General features: G+C 46.5%; 1 protein-coding gene across 3 annotated transcripts in view; it reads right to left on the bottom strand.

Annotated features, from left to right (window-relative positions):
- Positions 1-347: 347 nt before the first annotated feature.
- LOC135808162 (uncharacterized) overlaps positions 348-18186 on the bottom strand; it is a 35732-nt gene continuing 17893 nt past the window's right edge. The window contains exons 2-6 of one of the 3 annotated variants that reach the window (XM_065321312.1): positions 16696-16774; positions 15148-15241; positions 6719-6814; positions 3548-3657; positions 1586-2137 (exon numbers count right to left, since the gene is read on the bottom strand). In XM_065321312.1, the coding sequence (XP_065177384.1) occupies positions 1930-2137; positions 3548-3657; positions 6719-6814; positions 15148-15241; positions 16696-16774 (587 nt within the window). In that variant the 3' untranslated portion in view covers positions 1586-1929. Of the gene's footprint in view, positions 1405-1585; positions 2138-3547; positions 3658-6718; positions 6815-15147; positions 15242-16695; positions 16775-18186 lie in introns of those variants that run through there. The other 2 variants (XM_065321314.1, XM_065321311.1) reach the window with 2 other exon arrangements.

Below are 18186 nucleotides of genomic sequence, written 5' to 3' on the forward strand. Positions count from 1 at the left end.
GACCCAGCAAAAAGTGGGTCGCGAGTATTTCAAAAAGCGTTTACCGGGCAGCGCTGAAATTTGGCATATCGTTAGCGGGCCGTATGTTGATGGTATTTGTGAAAACTAAACGAAATCGGAACAAGTTTAGGTACAATTTCAGGGTGTTTCTGTTTTGGTACCCTGTGTCTCATTCGAGCACCCGGGTCTACGATGAGACGTTGCTGACCGAACAGTGCACTGTGTGTGTACGTGTAGTGCAACAAAAAAGTTTAAAAAACGCGGGAAAAACGCGGAAAACGCGGTCTTTTAATTAAAAAATAGCAAAAAACGCGGAAAAAAACGCGGCCGCGGAATCGCAATTTTCCCCGGGGACAGAGAAATACCCCAGTGTAAAAGTAAAAACAACAGCGAGCAAAGCAGTTTGTGTACAACCAGTTTGAGTACAGCGCCGGGAAGCAAGCAAACAAGCACCATAAAAAGAATAAAATCACAAACCACTTGTGCATAAGCTATCTGCTGATGCCGAGAAAGGAGTAATTCTAAGAAACCCCATGAGCATGCCACGGAGAAGCAGCGGCAGCAGCAGCAGCAGCACTACCCAACTAAACCATCAGTTATAGTGGCATAGTTCGACTGAGCAATACAAGTGACTAGCCTGCGAGAGAGGGAGGGAGAGAGAGAGAGAGAGAGAGAGAGAGAGAGAGAGAGAGAGAGAGAGAGAGAGAGAGACTGGGAGAGAGAGAGAGAGAGAGAGAGAGAGAGAGAGAGAGAGAGAGAGAGAGAGAGAGAGAGGGAGAGAGAGAGAGTAGGAATGAGAAATGTTATGTATACCTGCACTGAAGCACATTAATACTGTGCTTGTGCTTGTGCTTGTGACACTGTGTGGGACAGCGTGAGTCATGCATGACCTTGTCAATATGCAACAGCCTTGAAACAAAAGTGTATGTGGAGTGAGGTCCGGAAGCAGTACTAGAACACTGCAGAATAGCTCAGTGAAAGATGGCGATAGCAATGTTCTAAGAAAAATGTTCTAAGAAAACAGACTGCAGCTCAGGTCTATGCAGTATGGGTATTTTCTTTTCAAGCACATCAAACAATTGGCTGCACTTTCAGACGAACAACAACAACAACAACAAGAACGACAATACACACCAGTGACCTGTGTCTGACATGGCCGGGCCAGTTCTTTGCCGTGCTCACTCGTTTGATCATGGTGGTTCCTTGGTGATGACCTCAGATGGAGGACTACTGTAGGCTAGTGATGGCAAGGTGATTAGAGTGGTTGGTGACGGAGTGATTAGAGTGGTTGGTGACGGAGTGATTAGATTGGTTGGTGACGGAGTGATTAGAGTGGTTGGTGACGGAGTGATTACAGTCCCGCCATTCCGATTGGAAACTGGCACCCTAACTTTTTCGTGTCTCCTGCACACAGTTGTAGATATCGTGAAAACAACAGTACATCCTGCATTGTGTGACCTATGCAATAGATGATATGCCAAATAACGTGCAACTAGACTTGAGAGGGCATTGCAGGGAAGTTGCATACAAAGTTCAAAGTTGTACGGTTACCTGTGACTTGCATTCCTGCAGAGCTCAGGGCCTACCATGTACACATTGTAGTATAATTTGTATGCAACTTGTGTGCGATGCCCTCTCAAGTCTAGTTGCACGTTATTTGGCATATCATCTATTACTCCTAGCCACATTTGAGGCCAGAAAAGTCCAAGAACAGGGAAATAGAAATTCGGCCAGGTTTTACAAAATTGGGACAGGTATGCCATGGCAAAATGTATGGAGAAGCAGATCCAAAACCCAGATTTTTGAGATTTAAAGTGGGTTTTTGATCCTCAATTCGGCCCAAATCGGATTTTCAAAAGCCAGCGGGACAGTTTCCGATGAATGAACTGTAGAGTGGCTACAATTATAGTGGCGGAGTGATTAGAGTGGTTAGTGACGGAGTGATAAGAGTGGCTCTTTTTCGCTGACCTCAGATGGAGGACTGCGATAGGCTGGGGGCGCGCCAACACCAGGCTGTGTAGTGATCACACCAGGCTGTGTTGTCACGACAACCTGGGTATTGGTGCCAATCTGACCGGCTTGCAGCTCACGTTTCTCCAGCTCCACCTTGTGCTGAGTTTGCATACAGGCACATACACTGCAGCAACACATCACCAGCATACACACACCAAGACACAACCATGGGAGACACAACACACACGCATGCGTACACAAACCCCCCCCCCCCCCCCCACACACACACACACACACACACACACACACACACACACACATACACGCACACACACACACATACACACACACACACACACACACACACACACACACGCACACGCACGCACGCACACACACACGCACGCACACACGCACAAACACACGTCGTATCAGCCAACATATTTCCTATGTTTCTCATCACCAACACAAATACAATGTACGTTTCAGAGAATTTAGGAATGGATAAAAATTATTTCCTTCACCATGCTCCATGAATGTGCAGTATATGCATGACACACAGGTGTACCATGACTGCACATGTATGACACACAAGTGCACCATGTCTCATACTCAAGCCTAGTAAGGCTGGCCATAAAAACAGCTTCACAATTATTACAACATAGTTCTTTGGCGAGAATCCTGCCGAACAGTGCGCAAAGTCACAAATATCATCTACCGTACTGGCAATATATGTTGCCGCGTAACGCGTAACGCAGGGGGGTGCGGCGTAACGCGCGACCAGGCTAGTGCGACAAATTTTCGTTGAGTTCGTAACGCGCGTCCGGCGGGGTGCGGCGATCTTTTCATTGAAAAAAAGGCTGAAAACTGTGAAAGCACGTGTACCGCGTGGTGAAAAGTTCAAAACTGGACGCAGCAGGAAGTCCTGCAATAGCAAAAAAAGGACTGCGGCAATATAGAAACCTGTGTAACGGCTCCTGTGCGACTTTGCATGTAACGCCCTGCGTGCGGCAAACATGTGCCAATGTAACGCTTCATGGCCTCACTGCGGCAACATATATTGCCAGTACGGTACATCGTATCTTGATATTGTGTTCGACTCTCAGCTGCCTTGGTCATCGCTAATGTTGAGTGCATTGGCACATCGTGACTAGTTGAGCGCTGTCCTTCCTGCTTCCACCTAACACTCTGCCTACTTGCTGCCACTAGTCATAGCAGCTCACTGAATAACTACAAAAGTCATGAAAAGCAAAGTGGCACTCACAAGTTCAGGTCACGGTTGCTGAGTGCATTAATGCCTAAGCGTATGTGCCTGTATTCGACGATACAGTAATAACAGATTCCCTATGAGGTTACGTGAGCATGCCAATCAACTCAATTGCCATGCAGGCGCATAGCCCACATGGGGCACGTGCACCCCCCCCCCTCCCCCTAAATTGTTCGACCTATGTTCAGCATGCACATAATGACCATGAATGACATGCACCAGCCATTCTACACATATGCGGCCGTGCACTCCCTAAAAGGGAGCCTAGCAACGCGGTTGCTATGGATCTACTAACGAGGTGCCATGGATATACATGACGGTGCTTACGTCCAGTAAACAAAGTCAGCAAGGAGATCCACAATTTCTTCAATGCCGTCAGGAACGAAGGGGATGAAATGAAGGATGCATGCAAGACGCCGGAGGCAATAAACTGTTGCCTGGAAACACAACGCACATGAGTCACAGTCACAGGCCACACAATGCACATAGTTACTTGTACATGCGTACATACATGCGTACATACATACTCGAAGTACGCACATACATACGCACATGCCACACAATGCATGCCATAAACAGTATCAAAACACCGTGCCATACATGAACTGGAGGAGAGGGGGGGGGGGGGGGGGCATTCAGACAGATGTGAGTGACAAGAGACATAGGAAAGCTGTCCTGGGGAAAGAAATGCACAATACAGGACATTTGGTTATTTAGCCTGACAGTAGCATGGAAAACATTTCACGGCACCTTGAGGTGGGGTGGGATCACGTCCCGCAGATCAGAAAAGCAGATGGCGAGTTTTAGTGCTGTTTCGTTTGTATTATGTATATGTATGTATAACTCATAATCACAAGGTGATCGTAGAGGCATTAAGGTGGCAGACTATCCAAAAATTCGCTGAAAAATCGAATTTGTAAATTCATATTGAGTGCTACGTCAGTTGAAAGAGCGTGAATAGCTGCAAATTCTCTGAAAATTGTGTCCCGATCTGACCGGCCGTTCAAGAGTTATGGCCGAAAATGTGCCCTTGCAAGGAAAGATTTTTTTGTTGCACGCTGTCATTTGTTGGCAGCACTGTATTTGAATGTGAGCAGACCGTGCGCAACTTGTCGTATCATGGAAACACGTGAAAGTGTGCAGAATTTTGCTCCAAGTCCAAAAAATCAGGTTTTTGAGCCACGTATTGGGCTGCACGGCGGCGGGCGAAGCCCGCCGCCGTGCAGCAGGACTATTGCCAGCACCCTCGTGACGTTGCAGATATGTGGCTTGATTATTGTAGTTGACGTTGATTTAGTGACTTTGGCAAGTTTGAGTCGTGTCAAGAAGTCAGGTAGGATTCAGTACTAGGCAGTCGTGAAACGTGAGTGGAAGTCTTTGCCGGTTTCTGAGGGTATCCTGGATTTGGTGTGCAGCGCTGTGGAAATGGCTTGCTGTGGAGGTCCCAGCACTGGATGTTGTATCAAAGGTACGACCTCGTAGCACACCCTAAACCTAAAAAAATTCAAAAATTGACTTGGGTCTGTGGGAGTGTGTGAGAGAACGCCCACTCGTTCCGTTGCGACAGATTCCAGGGCCTCGTTGAGGGGCCTTACCCCATCACCCATGGCTGCTTCTGGACTTGTACTAGGTTTGAGTCCCGCGCACGAACAGAATGAGCACGAAAATGTGAAAAAATTGTAAATGCATTTGTTTGGCTCCTGGGTGGCTCGCACACCGTGGCACTATGCCGGAAATTTGAGTTTTTCCGGCCTGGAAAGCCTGTCAGTGAGGCGCAAGAACTTGTAAATCATGTCCTGAGGGCCAGCATAGTGGCAGGAGTGTGTGGTCAAAATTTCACTCAAATCCATTGAGAAACACCAAAGGTACGGTCAATTGAATGCCATATGAAATTTATGGGTAGGCTGCCCCCTTAACCCTTTACCATCCGTGCGTACTTGAATCGATCTCTAGAGATCGATGGACATGTATGTGTTGTACCTGCGCCTGCACGTGTTATCTCTTCGTCGTAGCTGCTGCTGTATTTGTGTCTCTGTGTGTACATGTGGTTGCACGTGTTGTCTCTTCGTCGTAGCTGCTGCTGTATTTGTGTCTCTGTGCTGCTGACCCGTACATGCTGCTGCGCTGCTTTGTTGTTGACACGTGCACCTTTTTGTGCTGAGTACACCACCTTTTGTGCTGACGAGGGCACCAATTTCTGATATCATGTTTTCCTTTTGCCATGTCGTCGTCAGTTGTCCGACGGTCGTCGTCAGTTGTCAGACGTTCGTTGTCAGAGTCAGTTGTCCGACGGTCGTCGTCAGTTGTCAGTCGTTCGTTGTCAGAGTCAGACGTTTGTTGACAGTCGTTAGTCATTCGTTGTCAGTGTTAGTTCTCCATTATGAGTTCTTCCGTCGCCGCTTGAAGTAAACTATGAAAAACTCTCTCTCTAGCTCTAAGAGAAAAACCACTGACTAGTTCGTTTTGAGGTGTGGCGTGGCGAGGATAGAAGAGGCAGTTCGTTCTCAACCTTCCGAGACGACATATGCACTAAAACATTCGTAACTCAATCGATTCTTGGCGGAATTAAAACAACTAAGTATCTAGGAAGAAGCCGAAGAGCTCAGCTTTCCATTGCAGCAATCGGTGAAGAGCTGTGATGTCGCATTCCAAAGATATTACGCTCGACATTTCAGCCACAGCAAAAGTCGAATTTCTTTCCGAGTGACTGACCTTGAGCGGGGAATTTCCCCTCTCCTGACATGCTGAGTCACTTTGGCATGCTTTGAGCGCGTGGGCAGCATGAAAAGAAACTCAAGCAAACAAATTTGGAATGTTTACGATGAAGGAGCGAGAAATGGCTGGCGAGGCGAGTATTTCCTCTTATATCCAGCGATGGGGTGTATTTGAAGCTCCCTGGCATTGGATATGTGATCTCAGTAGTGTCCTATTTGAGCTCAATGTACGCAGCTCGTGGAGAGCTTTCCAGAAATATCAGAATGCCCAAGATTGTGAAAATTGGTTGATTAGAACCGAAGATATTCTCAGAATAAGGTGAGAATTACTGCATTTGGGAATGCTGGGGAATTTTGGTCGGATGGTAAAGGGGTTATCAGCGAGAGAATTGTGAATGATGTCTCTGAATCCAACACCAATTCACTTTTGCAAGTGACAAACATTTGCAAACTGACCAAAGGCCCTTTTCTAAAGCGTTGTGCTATGGAAAGCTGCAACTAGATGCAGCCAGGTACATGCTGGCATTAACGTATTACTACATGTACACACGAATGGACTAGAGAGGACACACTTTAGCAGGCGTTCTTATTTCAAAACTTTGACGTCCTCTGCGAAATAGAAATGACACCATACACTGCAAGGGAGTGATGTGTAGTTATGGCATTGTACATACACAGTGTCAGGATAGTGATATGCTGCCATGGCATTGTACGTACACACATTCCAGTAGTATTGATGTGAGATTACAATGGTGGATAGTAGTCTTCGGCAATTGTCACTTACAATCAGACAGTCATCACAAGCCGTGTTCTGGATATTGTACTCATCTTGTATAGTGTAGCGAGTAGCCAGCACCGACGCCGTCATGCAGAAAGTAACCTAGCAACAACAATAACAATAACACACACGCACACCCATACACACACACCCATACACACCCATACACACACACGCACACACACCCATACACACACACACACACACACACACACACACACACACATACACACACACGCGCACACCCATCCGCCCCCCCCCCCCCACACACACATACACACACGCGCGCACACCCATCCCCCCCCCCCCCCACACACACATACACACACACCACACGCACACACACACACACACACACACACACACACACACACACACACACACACACACACACACACACACACACACACACACACACACACACACCACACACACACACCACACACACACACCACACACACACACACACAGTGACACACACACACACACACAGTGACACACACACAGTGACACACACACACACACACACACACACACACACACACACACACACACACACACACACACCCATCCACCCATACACACACATAGAATAATAATTCCATAATTCATTTCCCACTACTTTACTCCTCAATATCAGAGAGGTTTCTGAAAAAGAAGACGCCGAAATCGCCATTTTCCGTGTTTTGCATCCTGAAAACCTGATTCGACTTTGTTTCCAAGTGTTGTCATGCAAAACAAAGTGATGAATGTAGAAGGCGCCAAAGAATCAGACCAATTCTTTTTCGCAATTCAAATCTTGCGGCACATGCACAGCAGTGCAAATGAAGAAGTCCATTGTTGGTAATGAAGAAGTCCATTGTTGATAATGAAGAAGTCCATTGTTGGTAATGGTGACCAGGACTCTGTGAGGAGTATGACTTTGTCGTGTCACTACTTCTTATCTCATACGACTGTGGAGATATCGATCAGGATGACCTGCTCCTGCTGCCGCTGCTAGCATTAGAAGACGATAACGAATCTCAGTAGTATTTCAATCAGGGCGTTGGTACGCGGCTGTGTTTTGAAAATCTGGACCGGATGAAGCTTGTTTTGAAAATCTGGACCGGATGAAGCTTGCTTGCGGAGATCCAGGTTCAGGAAATGTGAAATCATCGAGTGAGCTGAGTGAGCATCTTGCCTTTAGCTGAGTGAGCATCTTGCCTTTAAAACTTTCTAGCAGATACGTTTACCGCTCCTTGCCGTACAACATGGCACGGCCTGGAAGGACTCCTTGTCGTACAACATGGCACGGCCTGGAAGGACTCCTTGTCGTACAACATGGCACGGCCTGGAAGGACTCCTTGCCGTACAACATGGCACGGCCTGGAAGGACTCCTTGTTGTACAACATGGCACGGCCTGGAAGGACTCCTCATTGTTCTGAGATGACTGGTATTTCCAAACCGCCTGGGAGACGTTTGCATTGAGCTTGGAGTTGAACACCACTCTCAAGTGGATTCACGGGAGGTGGGGTGATACGCTGGAGCATCCGCTTGGAAACCTTTTCTCACCCGAGAAAGGTTAGCTGAGCACAGAGAAGCAGTAATTTGTCGCACTGGTATAGATTTGAGATTTGTTGGGTTCATCGACGGCACAGTCCACATCATCTGCAGGCCTGGTGGGGAGCAGATGTTGTTCTACAACGGACATCAGCGTACCCACACACTCAAATACCAATACGTGGCTGTATGGACAGCAGATGGTCTGATTCTCAGCATGTACGGGGGAGGGGGGGGGGGGGGGTATGGAGGGTCAGGTTGTCGGCATGACAGGTGTTGTTCACAAGCGCTGAGTCTGAAATCATCCGTGCAGAAACAATAGCAGCTGAAACGAAACGAGATCCGGTACTGAAAAGGGTTCTGCACTACACGAAGAATGATTGGGAAGACTCTACGGAGTCGGACCTATTGCCTATTACGGTGCGTACGAATGAAACGTTTGGCAAGACGTTACATGTGGTGGCCTAAAATGGACACCGAAATTGAAGAAATGGTAAAGCAATGCGTACTGTGTCAAGAAAATGCTCGGAGTCCAGCAAAAGAGTTCGCTTCATGGACATGGCCAGCTGGCCCATGGTCCAGAATTCACATTGATTTTGCAGGGCCTTTTCTTGGTAAAATGTTTCTCGTGGTTGTTGATGCTTACTCGAAATACCTCGAAATTGTCCCAATTGAACATGCTACTTCAGCTTCAACTATCAGGGCACTTCAACAATTGTTTGCACATTTTGGGTTGCCAAACCACCTGGTATCTGATAATGGGTCACAATTTACCAGCGAAGAGTTTCAGAAATTCCTACGGGGAAATGGCATTCACCGCACATGCCGCACACCACCAGGGCACCCAGCTACAAATGGTTTAGCAAAGCGTTATGTGGGTTTCTTGAAAAAGAAAATGAAAGTAATGGATGGAGAAGAGGGAGATTTGCATGTCAAATTGCAGCGCTTCTTGTTGGCTCACCGTGCTACTCCTCAAGCTAATGGCAAATCACCTGCAGAAATGCTATGCAATCGTCAACCTAGAATTCGGTACAATATACTGAAACCGGAATCTAAAAAGAGACTGGAAGTCTATGAGAATAATAATATGGATCATGATGCTGAGTACCACATCGGTCAAGCTCTACTAGCATTGAATTTCAGTAAATCCGGTGCTAAATGGGTTCCTGCTACTGTTGTGTCTGTGTTGAGTCCAATGACTTACCAGGTTAGCGTCGGCGATGCAGTTTGGAAGCGTCATCGGAATCAGCTACAACCCAGAAGTATACCGCGGACTGAGTTCAGTAAACCTCAACCTGCTATGCCTGGTCCATCAGACCCCACTCTGTCAGTGGACCCGCTACGGCTGCCGGTTGCTGAAGAACCAGCAGTATCTACATCACCTAGTACTGCCGACACGTCTGAAGCGACTGAAGTGTCATCTGCGACTCAAGCCACCGCAGGCAGCACACAGGAAGTGCGCCGTTCATCCCGTACTATTAACCACCCGCGTAAATACCGTGACTGATGACTATTCTGATCTGAGAACTATTCGCTGCTAGATATTCATTGAAAAAACTGGTTGTTGGAATTCTTTGCACACATGGTATTTATTGTATATATAGTATTTTCATTAGTACCATTGAAGTTTACTTTCTTCAACAAAATGTCTAAGTGCGTACACATGATCACATGATCACATGATCACATGATCACATGATCATAGGTCTTGTATAGGAACATATACATGTATTCTGTTTTGAGTATGGCTGCTGTCCATGTATTACACTACTACACTAGGTTTATAGGATCTATTGTACAGTGTCTTTTTCTCATGTTTCCTTCTCTTTGTTGCAGGGGAAATGTTATGTCTATGCATGCGGTGCATGACCCTCACCCATAGTTATCTTATTATAACTCCCCCACTAGTTGTATTTAGAAAAGCGATCCTGTCAGGTTTTCTATTATTGTGTTCACATGGCAAGAAAAACGACACCGCTATGCTACGTAAGTTTCTACGTAAGGTGCTCGGTATTTCACTTAGGCTACGTAAGTCTCTACGTAAGGTGCTCGGTATTAGATCTAACAACGCGTGGTAGCCGCGTGCTGGGCACGTGCACGGCAGACTTTGTGTTCAGTCCGCGGATATCCGTGTTCGGATGTGCATGCGCGAGGAACTTCCTTCTTCGGAACTGCTTCTTGCATGAGCTGTTTCGGATATTTCGTCTCCTGGCCTGGCTTATTTCGTTTCGGCGCTGCTGAGACCTCCTTTCGCGGAATATTACTCAATGACAGGTGAGTTGACCAGTTGCCTTTGATTCATTTGCTTGTGTTGACTCTTTCATTTACGAAAAGTGTGCTGATTTTGCAATAAACAATGGAAAACCTGACAGGATCTCTTTTCTAAATTTAGCTTTTCCGCTGCCGAGGCCACCTTTTACGGAATACTCGATGACAGATGATCTCTGAGTTGACCGGTTTCCTTCGATTCATTTGCTTATGCTCACCCTTTCATTTACGGAAACGTGTGCTGATTTTATTCGGATTTAGATCCATTTTTATCTCTTTGCCCTTGTCTACAGTGTAGTTGTTGGAACGAGGTGTCGGACTCAGCAATGTATTTGTTTACATTTTAATACATGTTTATTGTTCCTCCTTTGCTGTGTTGTTTTAGAAAATCGTGGACTGACAGTTTGAAGTCATTGAACTCCTTCCAAAAGTTGTATCGACATCAACAGGATTACCATTTCAGTGCAATATGATGCAGGATGACCTTATCACGATAACCCATGATTATAAACCATTATAAACACAGAATCAACAAAAAACATCTGCGACACGCACCTGGCTACATTTCTCAAATAAATCTGATCGAGGGTGGGGAAATCTGAAATATCTGAAAGGCAAGACAATTTTATGACAGAGTCATGAAATTCTGCAACAGCAAGCTGCAACATGCACAGAATGACCTCCGTATAAAAAAAGTGTCACCACCACCAGACCACTACTCACATGTTTCCTCGCAGAAGAACATGCATTAGGCTAGTGCCATTTTCTGCAAGAAAAGGCTTGCACATCAATGCGTATAATACGGTATTGATATGATCAAGAGTCCATTATGGACTCTTGATATGATGTGAAGGCCATCATTTACATATTGATATACATGTAGGGCATTCCATTGATTGTGGACAGAAAAAACAAAAGAAATTATAGCAATAAAAACTGCTTTATGGCAGTTTTCTAAACAAAGTTATTGTGTTCTAGTCCATGGACCCCGTCTAAAAAGTAAGAAATTAACGAAATGTGATAGCCGAAGATTAAAATTTCACACAAAACCTCACAATAATCACACACAGAATGAAAAGCTACATGTAGAAGACCTTTCCCCTCGTGATCCTCTTTCCTATGCATGCATGTTGCCAATTGTTGGTGCAGTACAAGTTTAGTGTTGAAAGCAGCATTTCAAGTGTTGTGATTATTGTGAGGTTTTGTGTGAAATTTTAATCTTCGGCTATCACATTTCGTTAATTTCTTACTTTTTAGACGGGGTCCATGGACTAGAACACAATAACTTTGTTTAGAAAACTGCCATAAAGCAGTTTTTATTGCTATAATTCATAGTTGTATTCATATTGCGCATGCTTGAAGAGAACGAGGTATTTTCCTTGTAGTGTACTTGGAGTGCGTTGTGGAATCATGGAGTGATTAGTCCACGACATTACAGCAGCTGTCCAATTCGCTGTGATTAGTGGTCCTCACTAGAGCAGCACATGTTGAGCCCAAATAAAGATGGATCATATGCTATACACGGCGATCCCGCTTATCTGCTTGAAATCGTCAATTCGTACGTAACCGTTGACTACAGGAAACAACAGAAAATTGGCTTGCAAAAGCAGTTGGCCTACTGAGGCTACACTACGAAGTTACTGCCTCTTCACGACCAGTTCCTCAGAACCGTTTTCAACTTTTCACCCGGCGGGTGAGATTGGGGTAAGATTGTTACCAAACCATGCAGGTGCACGAGTGAATCAGGATTCTCTTGATCAGTCAGTAGTAAAAAAACCAGAAATATTTACCGCCAAAGAGACTATTGATACAACTTGCAGAAACTCAGCGCTGAGAATTTCCAACAATTGTCTGCCTTTGCAAAGTTTGGCAGTCAACCAACGTACCTGTATTTCACGATAGAAAGTGGTATCACTTTGTAAGGCATTACTGCGTGCCACGGAATTTTTTTGTCGATACAAGTTGCTTACGAGGACGTGGCCGCATTTCAATCCTTGAGGGACCAGAGAACATTTCATCCCAGAAGTGAATTCCCAAATCTCCAGTATCCTATAATATGAAATGCTCATCATTACAAGGAAGGGTAGAGAAGTACTGCTTGATCACAAATGAGGAGAAAAAGTGTCAACCAACAGGGTTATAGCCAGGTCAAAATAGTAGGGGTTCTAGCAGGGAAAACAGTTACCACGTGACCCATTCTTCCATTTTCAAAAGAGGGAGGTTTCGCTCTACGTAATTACGTATGAAAATCCGTATGTCGTACGTGCCGGGGAGCGAGGGCAACTTTCATACGTAAATCTCTCTACGGATTTCCGTAGGAAAGCTCTTTCCTACGTTGGGTCCTCCGTAGGACTTTTGAAATAGTTTTCGCATTTTCCGCATTTATCCATGGCAACATTCAAGCCGCGCGAAACACAAGGTACACACACCGTACATCACGTGCAAAATATCATGGAAAACGCGGTTTCGGTTCATGGTGCATGCGGTGGGCGCATGCAGCCAACGTGTCTCCAAAGCAACAACGCATGTTGAGCAGTCGTGGAGAAATCACGTAGAGCGAAACCCAACAGCTCTGATTTTTACGTATGAAAATTCCGTGCAGTTCATACGTTATTTTCATACGTAATTCCGTAGAGTGAAACCTCCCTAATAACTGTCGTGCAATGCAAAATGCAACGTACGGGGCAAACACCTGACTTCACCCCAGACAAATGTGTGTACAGGGCGAACAGCTGACTTCACCCCAGACAAATGTGTGTACGGGGTGAACAGCTGACTTCACTCCAGACAGAACAGCTGACTTCACCCCGGACTTCACCCCAGACAGAACACCTGACTTCACCCCGGACTTCACCCCAGAGGTGAACACCTGACTTCACCCCAGACTTCACCCCGGACTTCACCCCGGACTTCACCCCAGACTTCACCCCGGACTTCACCCCAGACTTCACCCCGGACTTCACCCCAGACAAATGTGTGTACGGGGTGAACACCTGACTTCACCCCGGACTTCACCCCTGACTTCACCCCAGACTTCACCCCTGACTTCACCCCAGACTTCACGCCTGACTTCACCCCAGACTTCACCCCGGACTTCACCCCAGACTTCACCCCAGACAAATGTGCGTACGGGGCGAACACCTGACTTCACCCCAGACAGAACAGCTGACTTCACCCCAGACTTCACCCCAGACAGAACACCTGACTTCACCCCAGACAGAACAGCTGACTTCACCCCGGACTTCACCCCAGAGGTGAACACCTGACTTCACCCCAGACTTCACCCCGGACTTCACCCCGGACTTCACCCCAGACTTCACCCCGGACGTCACCCCAGACTTCACCCCGGACTTCACCCCAGACAAATGTGTGTACGGGGTGAACACCTGACTTCACCCCGGACTTCACCCCTGACTTCACCCCAGACTTCACCCCTGACTTCACCCCAGACTTCACCCCTGACTTCACCCCAGACTTCACCCCGGACTTCACCCCAGACTTCACCCCAGACAAATGTGTGTACGGGGCGAACACCTGACTTCACCCCAGACAGAACAGCTAACTTCACCCCAGACTTCACCCCGGACTTCACGCCAGACAGAACACCTGACTTCACCCCAGACAGAACAGCTGACTTCACCCCAGACTTCACCCCGGACTTCACCCCAGACAGAACACCTGACTTCACCCCAGACAGAACAGCTGACTTCACCCCAGACTTCACCCCAGACAGAACAGCTGACTTCACCCCAGACTTCACCCCAGACAGAACACCTGACTTTACCCCAGACAGAACAGCTGACTTAACCCCAGACTTCACCCCTGACTTCACCCCAGACAGAACACCTGACTTCACCCCGGACTTCACCCCAGAGGTGAACAGCTGACTTCACCCCGGACAAATGACAAATGTGCCTTTAGGAACCCTTCAGTACTGACTATCGACTGCCTATTCGTTGAATGCCGCCTGACATGACAACATACAAAAGTCTGAAAATGAGTACTTGTAGGAGGCAAGTAGGAGGCTGCACTTTTTCACAGGGGGCGCGCTGCCCCCCCCCCCCCCCCCCGGCTAGAACCCTGATCATGTTGGGTCCTCGAGCTAAATCCGACTTTGAAATCGGTGTACCTGCTCTTTAAAAAATGCCAATACACGTAATGTACTCAAGGAAATCAACTTTGTTCTCTTTGTCCATGCCGTCGACCGAAACAAATTTTGCAGGGGTGGTGCCTCACCATCCGACGATGATGCAGATGCATCACAGAAGCAAAGCAAATGATATACTTCGAAGTACCATCAGATGGATAGGCCTATTTACGGAATAGTTCTTCGACAAATACTCAAGATCGGTTCGACAGACCATCTTTTTTGCCAAAAAATATTTTTGCGAGGCAGGCATAAAAATTCAGGAATAGTGGCGTGTCACCTCCCGTTATTCTACTACTCCCTGGCTGAATTGTTCTGGGCGACAGCAGTTGTGGTGAGTTCCTATGGGGATGGAAAAAATGCACCTTCCTTGCAGCTCTTGTAAATCCATGGTGCATGCAGTGAGGTGTTTATGTGTGATTAAATGCAGTAGACTTACTTCACAACAGAGACATATAAGATTAAATGCAGTAGACTTACTTCACAACAGAGACATAGCTCAGGACACTTATCCTCTCCACAATCGTGACATTTGCAACAGCATCTAAAACAGTAACCTTGACAACAGCGGTATCTGTACAAATCCACACCCACGCGCACGCACACGCACGCACGAACGCACACACACACACACACACACACACACATACACACACACACACACACACATACACACACACACACACACACACACACCACATGCATGCACATGTACGCACACGTGCAAGTAATTGCAATGGAGAAACAAATAGAAAGGCTTCTGTGCAGAACAAAAACAAATCAGAAAATTTAGTCCCTGTATGTGTCGGTGTTTTGCTTCAGTGATGGAGGCTATCATCGCCGCAGAGAAGAGGACTGGAGGACTGGCCTCTGTTCAGAAGTTGCTGTTCATACAGGGAAGGAGAGTCAAGATGAATAGGATCTGCATGTAGCTGTAGACACCTGACAGAGACCTTAGTGAGAGTAGATCTCTGAGTCTCAGGAGACACTTCAAGACACAGTTAGTGACACAACACACTGTTTCTGACTGATGCAGCCAGTGATCTGGTCAGCCAGTCATGGTGTGAAGCATCATGTAGTACAGTGCTGCTAAATGAAATCCAGTTGTGTCACTCAAGTTTGCACCTCACACCACTTCACAGCCCAGTGTTTGCAGGTCTAGGGCTGCGCAACGCCCGGCGGCATGGCGTACATGAGTGACGTGACTGGATTTCATTGAGCAGCACTGTAGTGTCTCAGCTAGAGACGGTGTTCGGTTTATTCTATGATCGATTGCATGGATTGCATGGATTGCATGGATTGCATGGATTGCATGGAGACTAGAAGAAGACCAACTACAACTTACAAGTAAATGTGTGAACGGAACAAGAACAAGGAGACAAGTGTGTCAATACAAACACTTTAAAAGGCAGACATACTAAAATGATCTGCGCATGGTGTGATGTTAATGCAATAATGATGACGTAAGAAATATCCATGAGTACTCGAGTGTATCATCAGCGCATACACTACAAGCGCTGAACACCTGCACTGAGTGATGTCCAATGCTGCCACCAACCCATTTTTGTAGCAGCAGCAGCAGCAGCAGCAGATGCACTAACCAGTGTGCCTGTGCATATTCGCTTAGCAACAATTAGTGCTGAAACGAGTACGCCGAGTACTCGAGTACCCGCTCGTTGAGTACTCGACTCGATATCAAAAAAGGACTCGATACTCGATAAAAAAATAAATAAAATAAAAAACTAAAAAAACTTGATAGCGACGTACACGTCCGTCGTCCATGTGGCTTTTTTTAAATTTGTGTTTATTGAAGGATATTGAATTGTGTAAATGGTGTGCAAAAAATGGGTATGTGGTACTGACATATATGCGCATGTGTGCTTATAGAGTACTCGATACTCGACTCGATAGTGACAGTACTCGCTCGATAGCTTATAGAGTACTCGTTTCAGCACTAGCAACAATCATCAGATGCATCAGGTTCTACCAAACAGAGGAAACAAGGAAAAATCTCTGTTCTTGACTGACCTGGTCATGTCCCCTTTGAGGGCTCTTTGACGCAGGGCATACGATGCACAATTCGGGCATAGCAGAGACAGGAGGCAACCTAGCACACAGTAGAAACACAATGCAGATTACAAGACATACAATGTGAAAATTGAAAATCGAGTTATCCAAGTCCTGAACCCCATCTCTGAACAGGATGAGTAATGATGGTTGGGAAAGTTGACACGAATAACAACTTAGCCATTGGCCAAACTGAGAGGAGGTGCATACCGGTAGTCTACATGTATGTCATGTACTCAAATCTGTGGACAGGAACTGTTTCGCTGTTTTGTATATCATGTATGTATTCCTGTGCATAATCATGAGTACATACTTCACAAAGTAATGCCTCCGAGTGTACAGCCGCAGTCCAGGTAATAAAGCAAGTGCTGGGCACCGAACTTCATCGCGAGGTTGTATCATAATTATATTTTAGATGCTTGCAAAATGAAAATGTTGGCTTTTCTCCGCTGCAGCAGCATTTTATCATACATGGGAGCAGAGGTCTCTTTCTCTCTGACGGTGTAGTACATTACGTGTACTGTAAAGTACCACGAGAGCGCCCCGCCACTACATCTCTTCCGTGGTCGTGTTCGGGGGGGGGTCATGTCCTGTCTGTAAGTCATACACCACTTACCTTGTACACACATTGCACATGTTGTGCAGTCAATCAGTCAATCTGTACTCAGTTAACCAGTTGGAGGAGACACTAGCTTCATACAGGAACATGCAGCTATGTGTGATCTTAGTACAACAAGATTCTCACAACGTACACACTTAGGGCATGTTCGATTGGTAGGATCGGGATCCCGATCCAACGGATCCATTGGATTCGCACCCTTTCGATTGGTCGGATTTGGATCCGGTCAACCCACCTCGGGGAGCAGGATTGACCGGATCCAACGGATCCAAATGTGACCTTTGTGCGTATATGGCGGGTAAAAATCATTTTTGTACACATTGTGGTACGCACACGTGGATGGAGATAGAGCTTGTTGACTTTTTGTACGACACACGCGATGAGTACGACGTTCACCCTTTTGGGTGCCTTGTGAGCGCCATTTTCAACATGGCAACAGTCAAGGTCCAAAATAAAGTGTTCATCTGAAGGATCCGAGGGATCTGAGATCTGGATCCCGATCCTTACCAATCGAACATGCCCTTAGTTGCACTCTGCCATGCAGTTTTCCTTTCCCTCGGTGTAAAATCAAGGTGGGCGCTCTCACGAGACGGGGCGCTCTTGCAAGACGGGGCGCTCTTGGGGTACTTTGTGATACTGCTATACATAGCATTTCTTTGCTAGTTACTATGCCTATCGACATGTGGAAAGTTCGGCGCCAAATCCTCAATGTTTAGGCAAGCAGGCAAGCATATCAGGGGTAGGCGTATTATTATGGCCAGGCTAATTAACAGTGCTGTTTCGCAATGAATTCCATCGGCATTTATCATCCGCCACCTTCCGAAGCTGGGCTA

This window comes from Sycon ciliatum, chromosome 2, assembly GCF_964019385.1.
Source record: "Sycon ciliatum chromosome 2, ocSycCili1.1, whole genome shotgun sequence".
Taxonomy (NCBI): domain Eukaryota; kingdom Metazoa; phylum Porifera; class Calcarea; order Leucosolenida; family Sycettidae; genus Sycon; species Sycon ciliatum.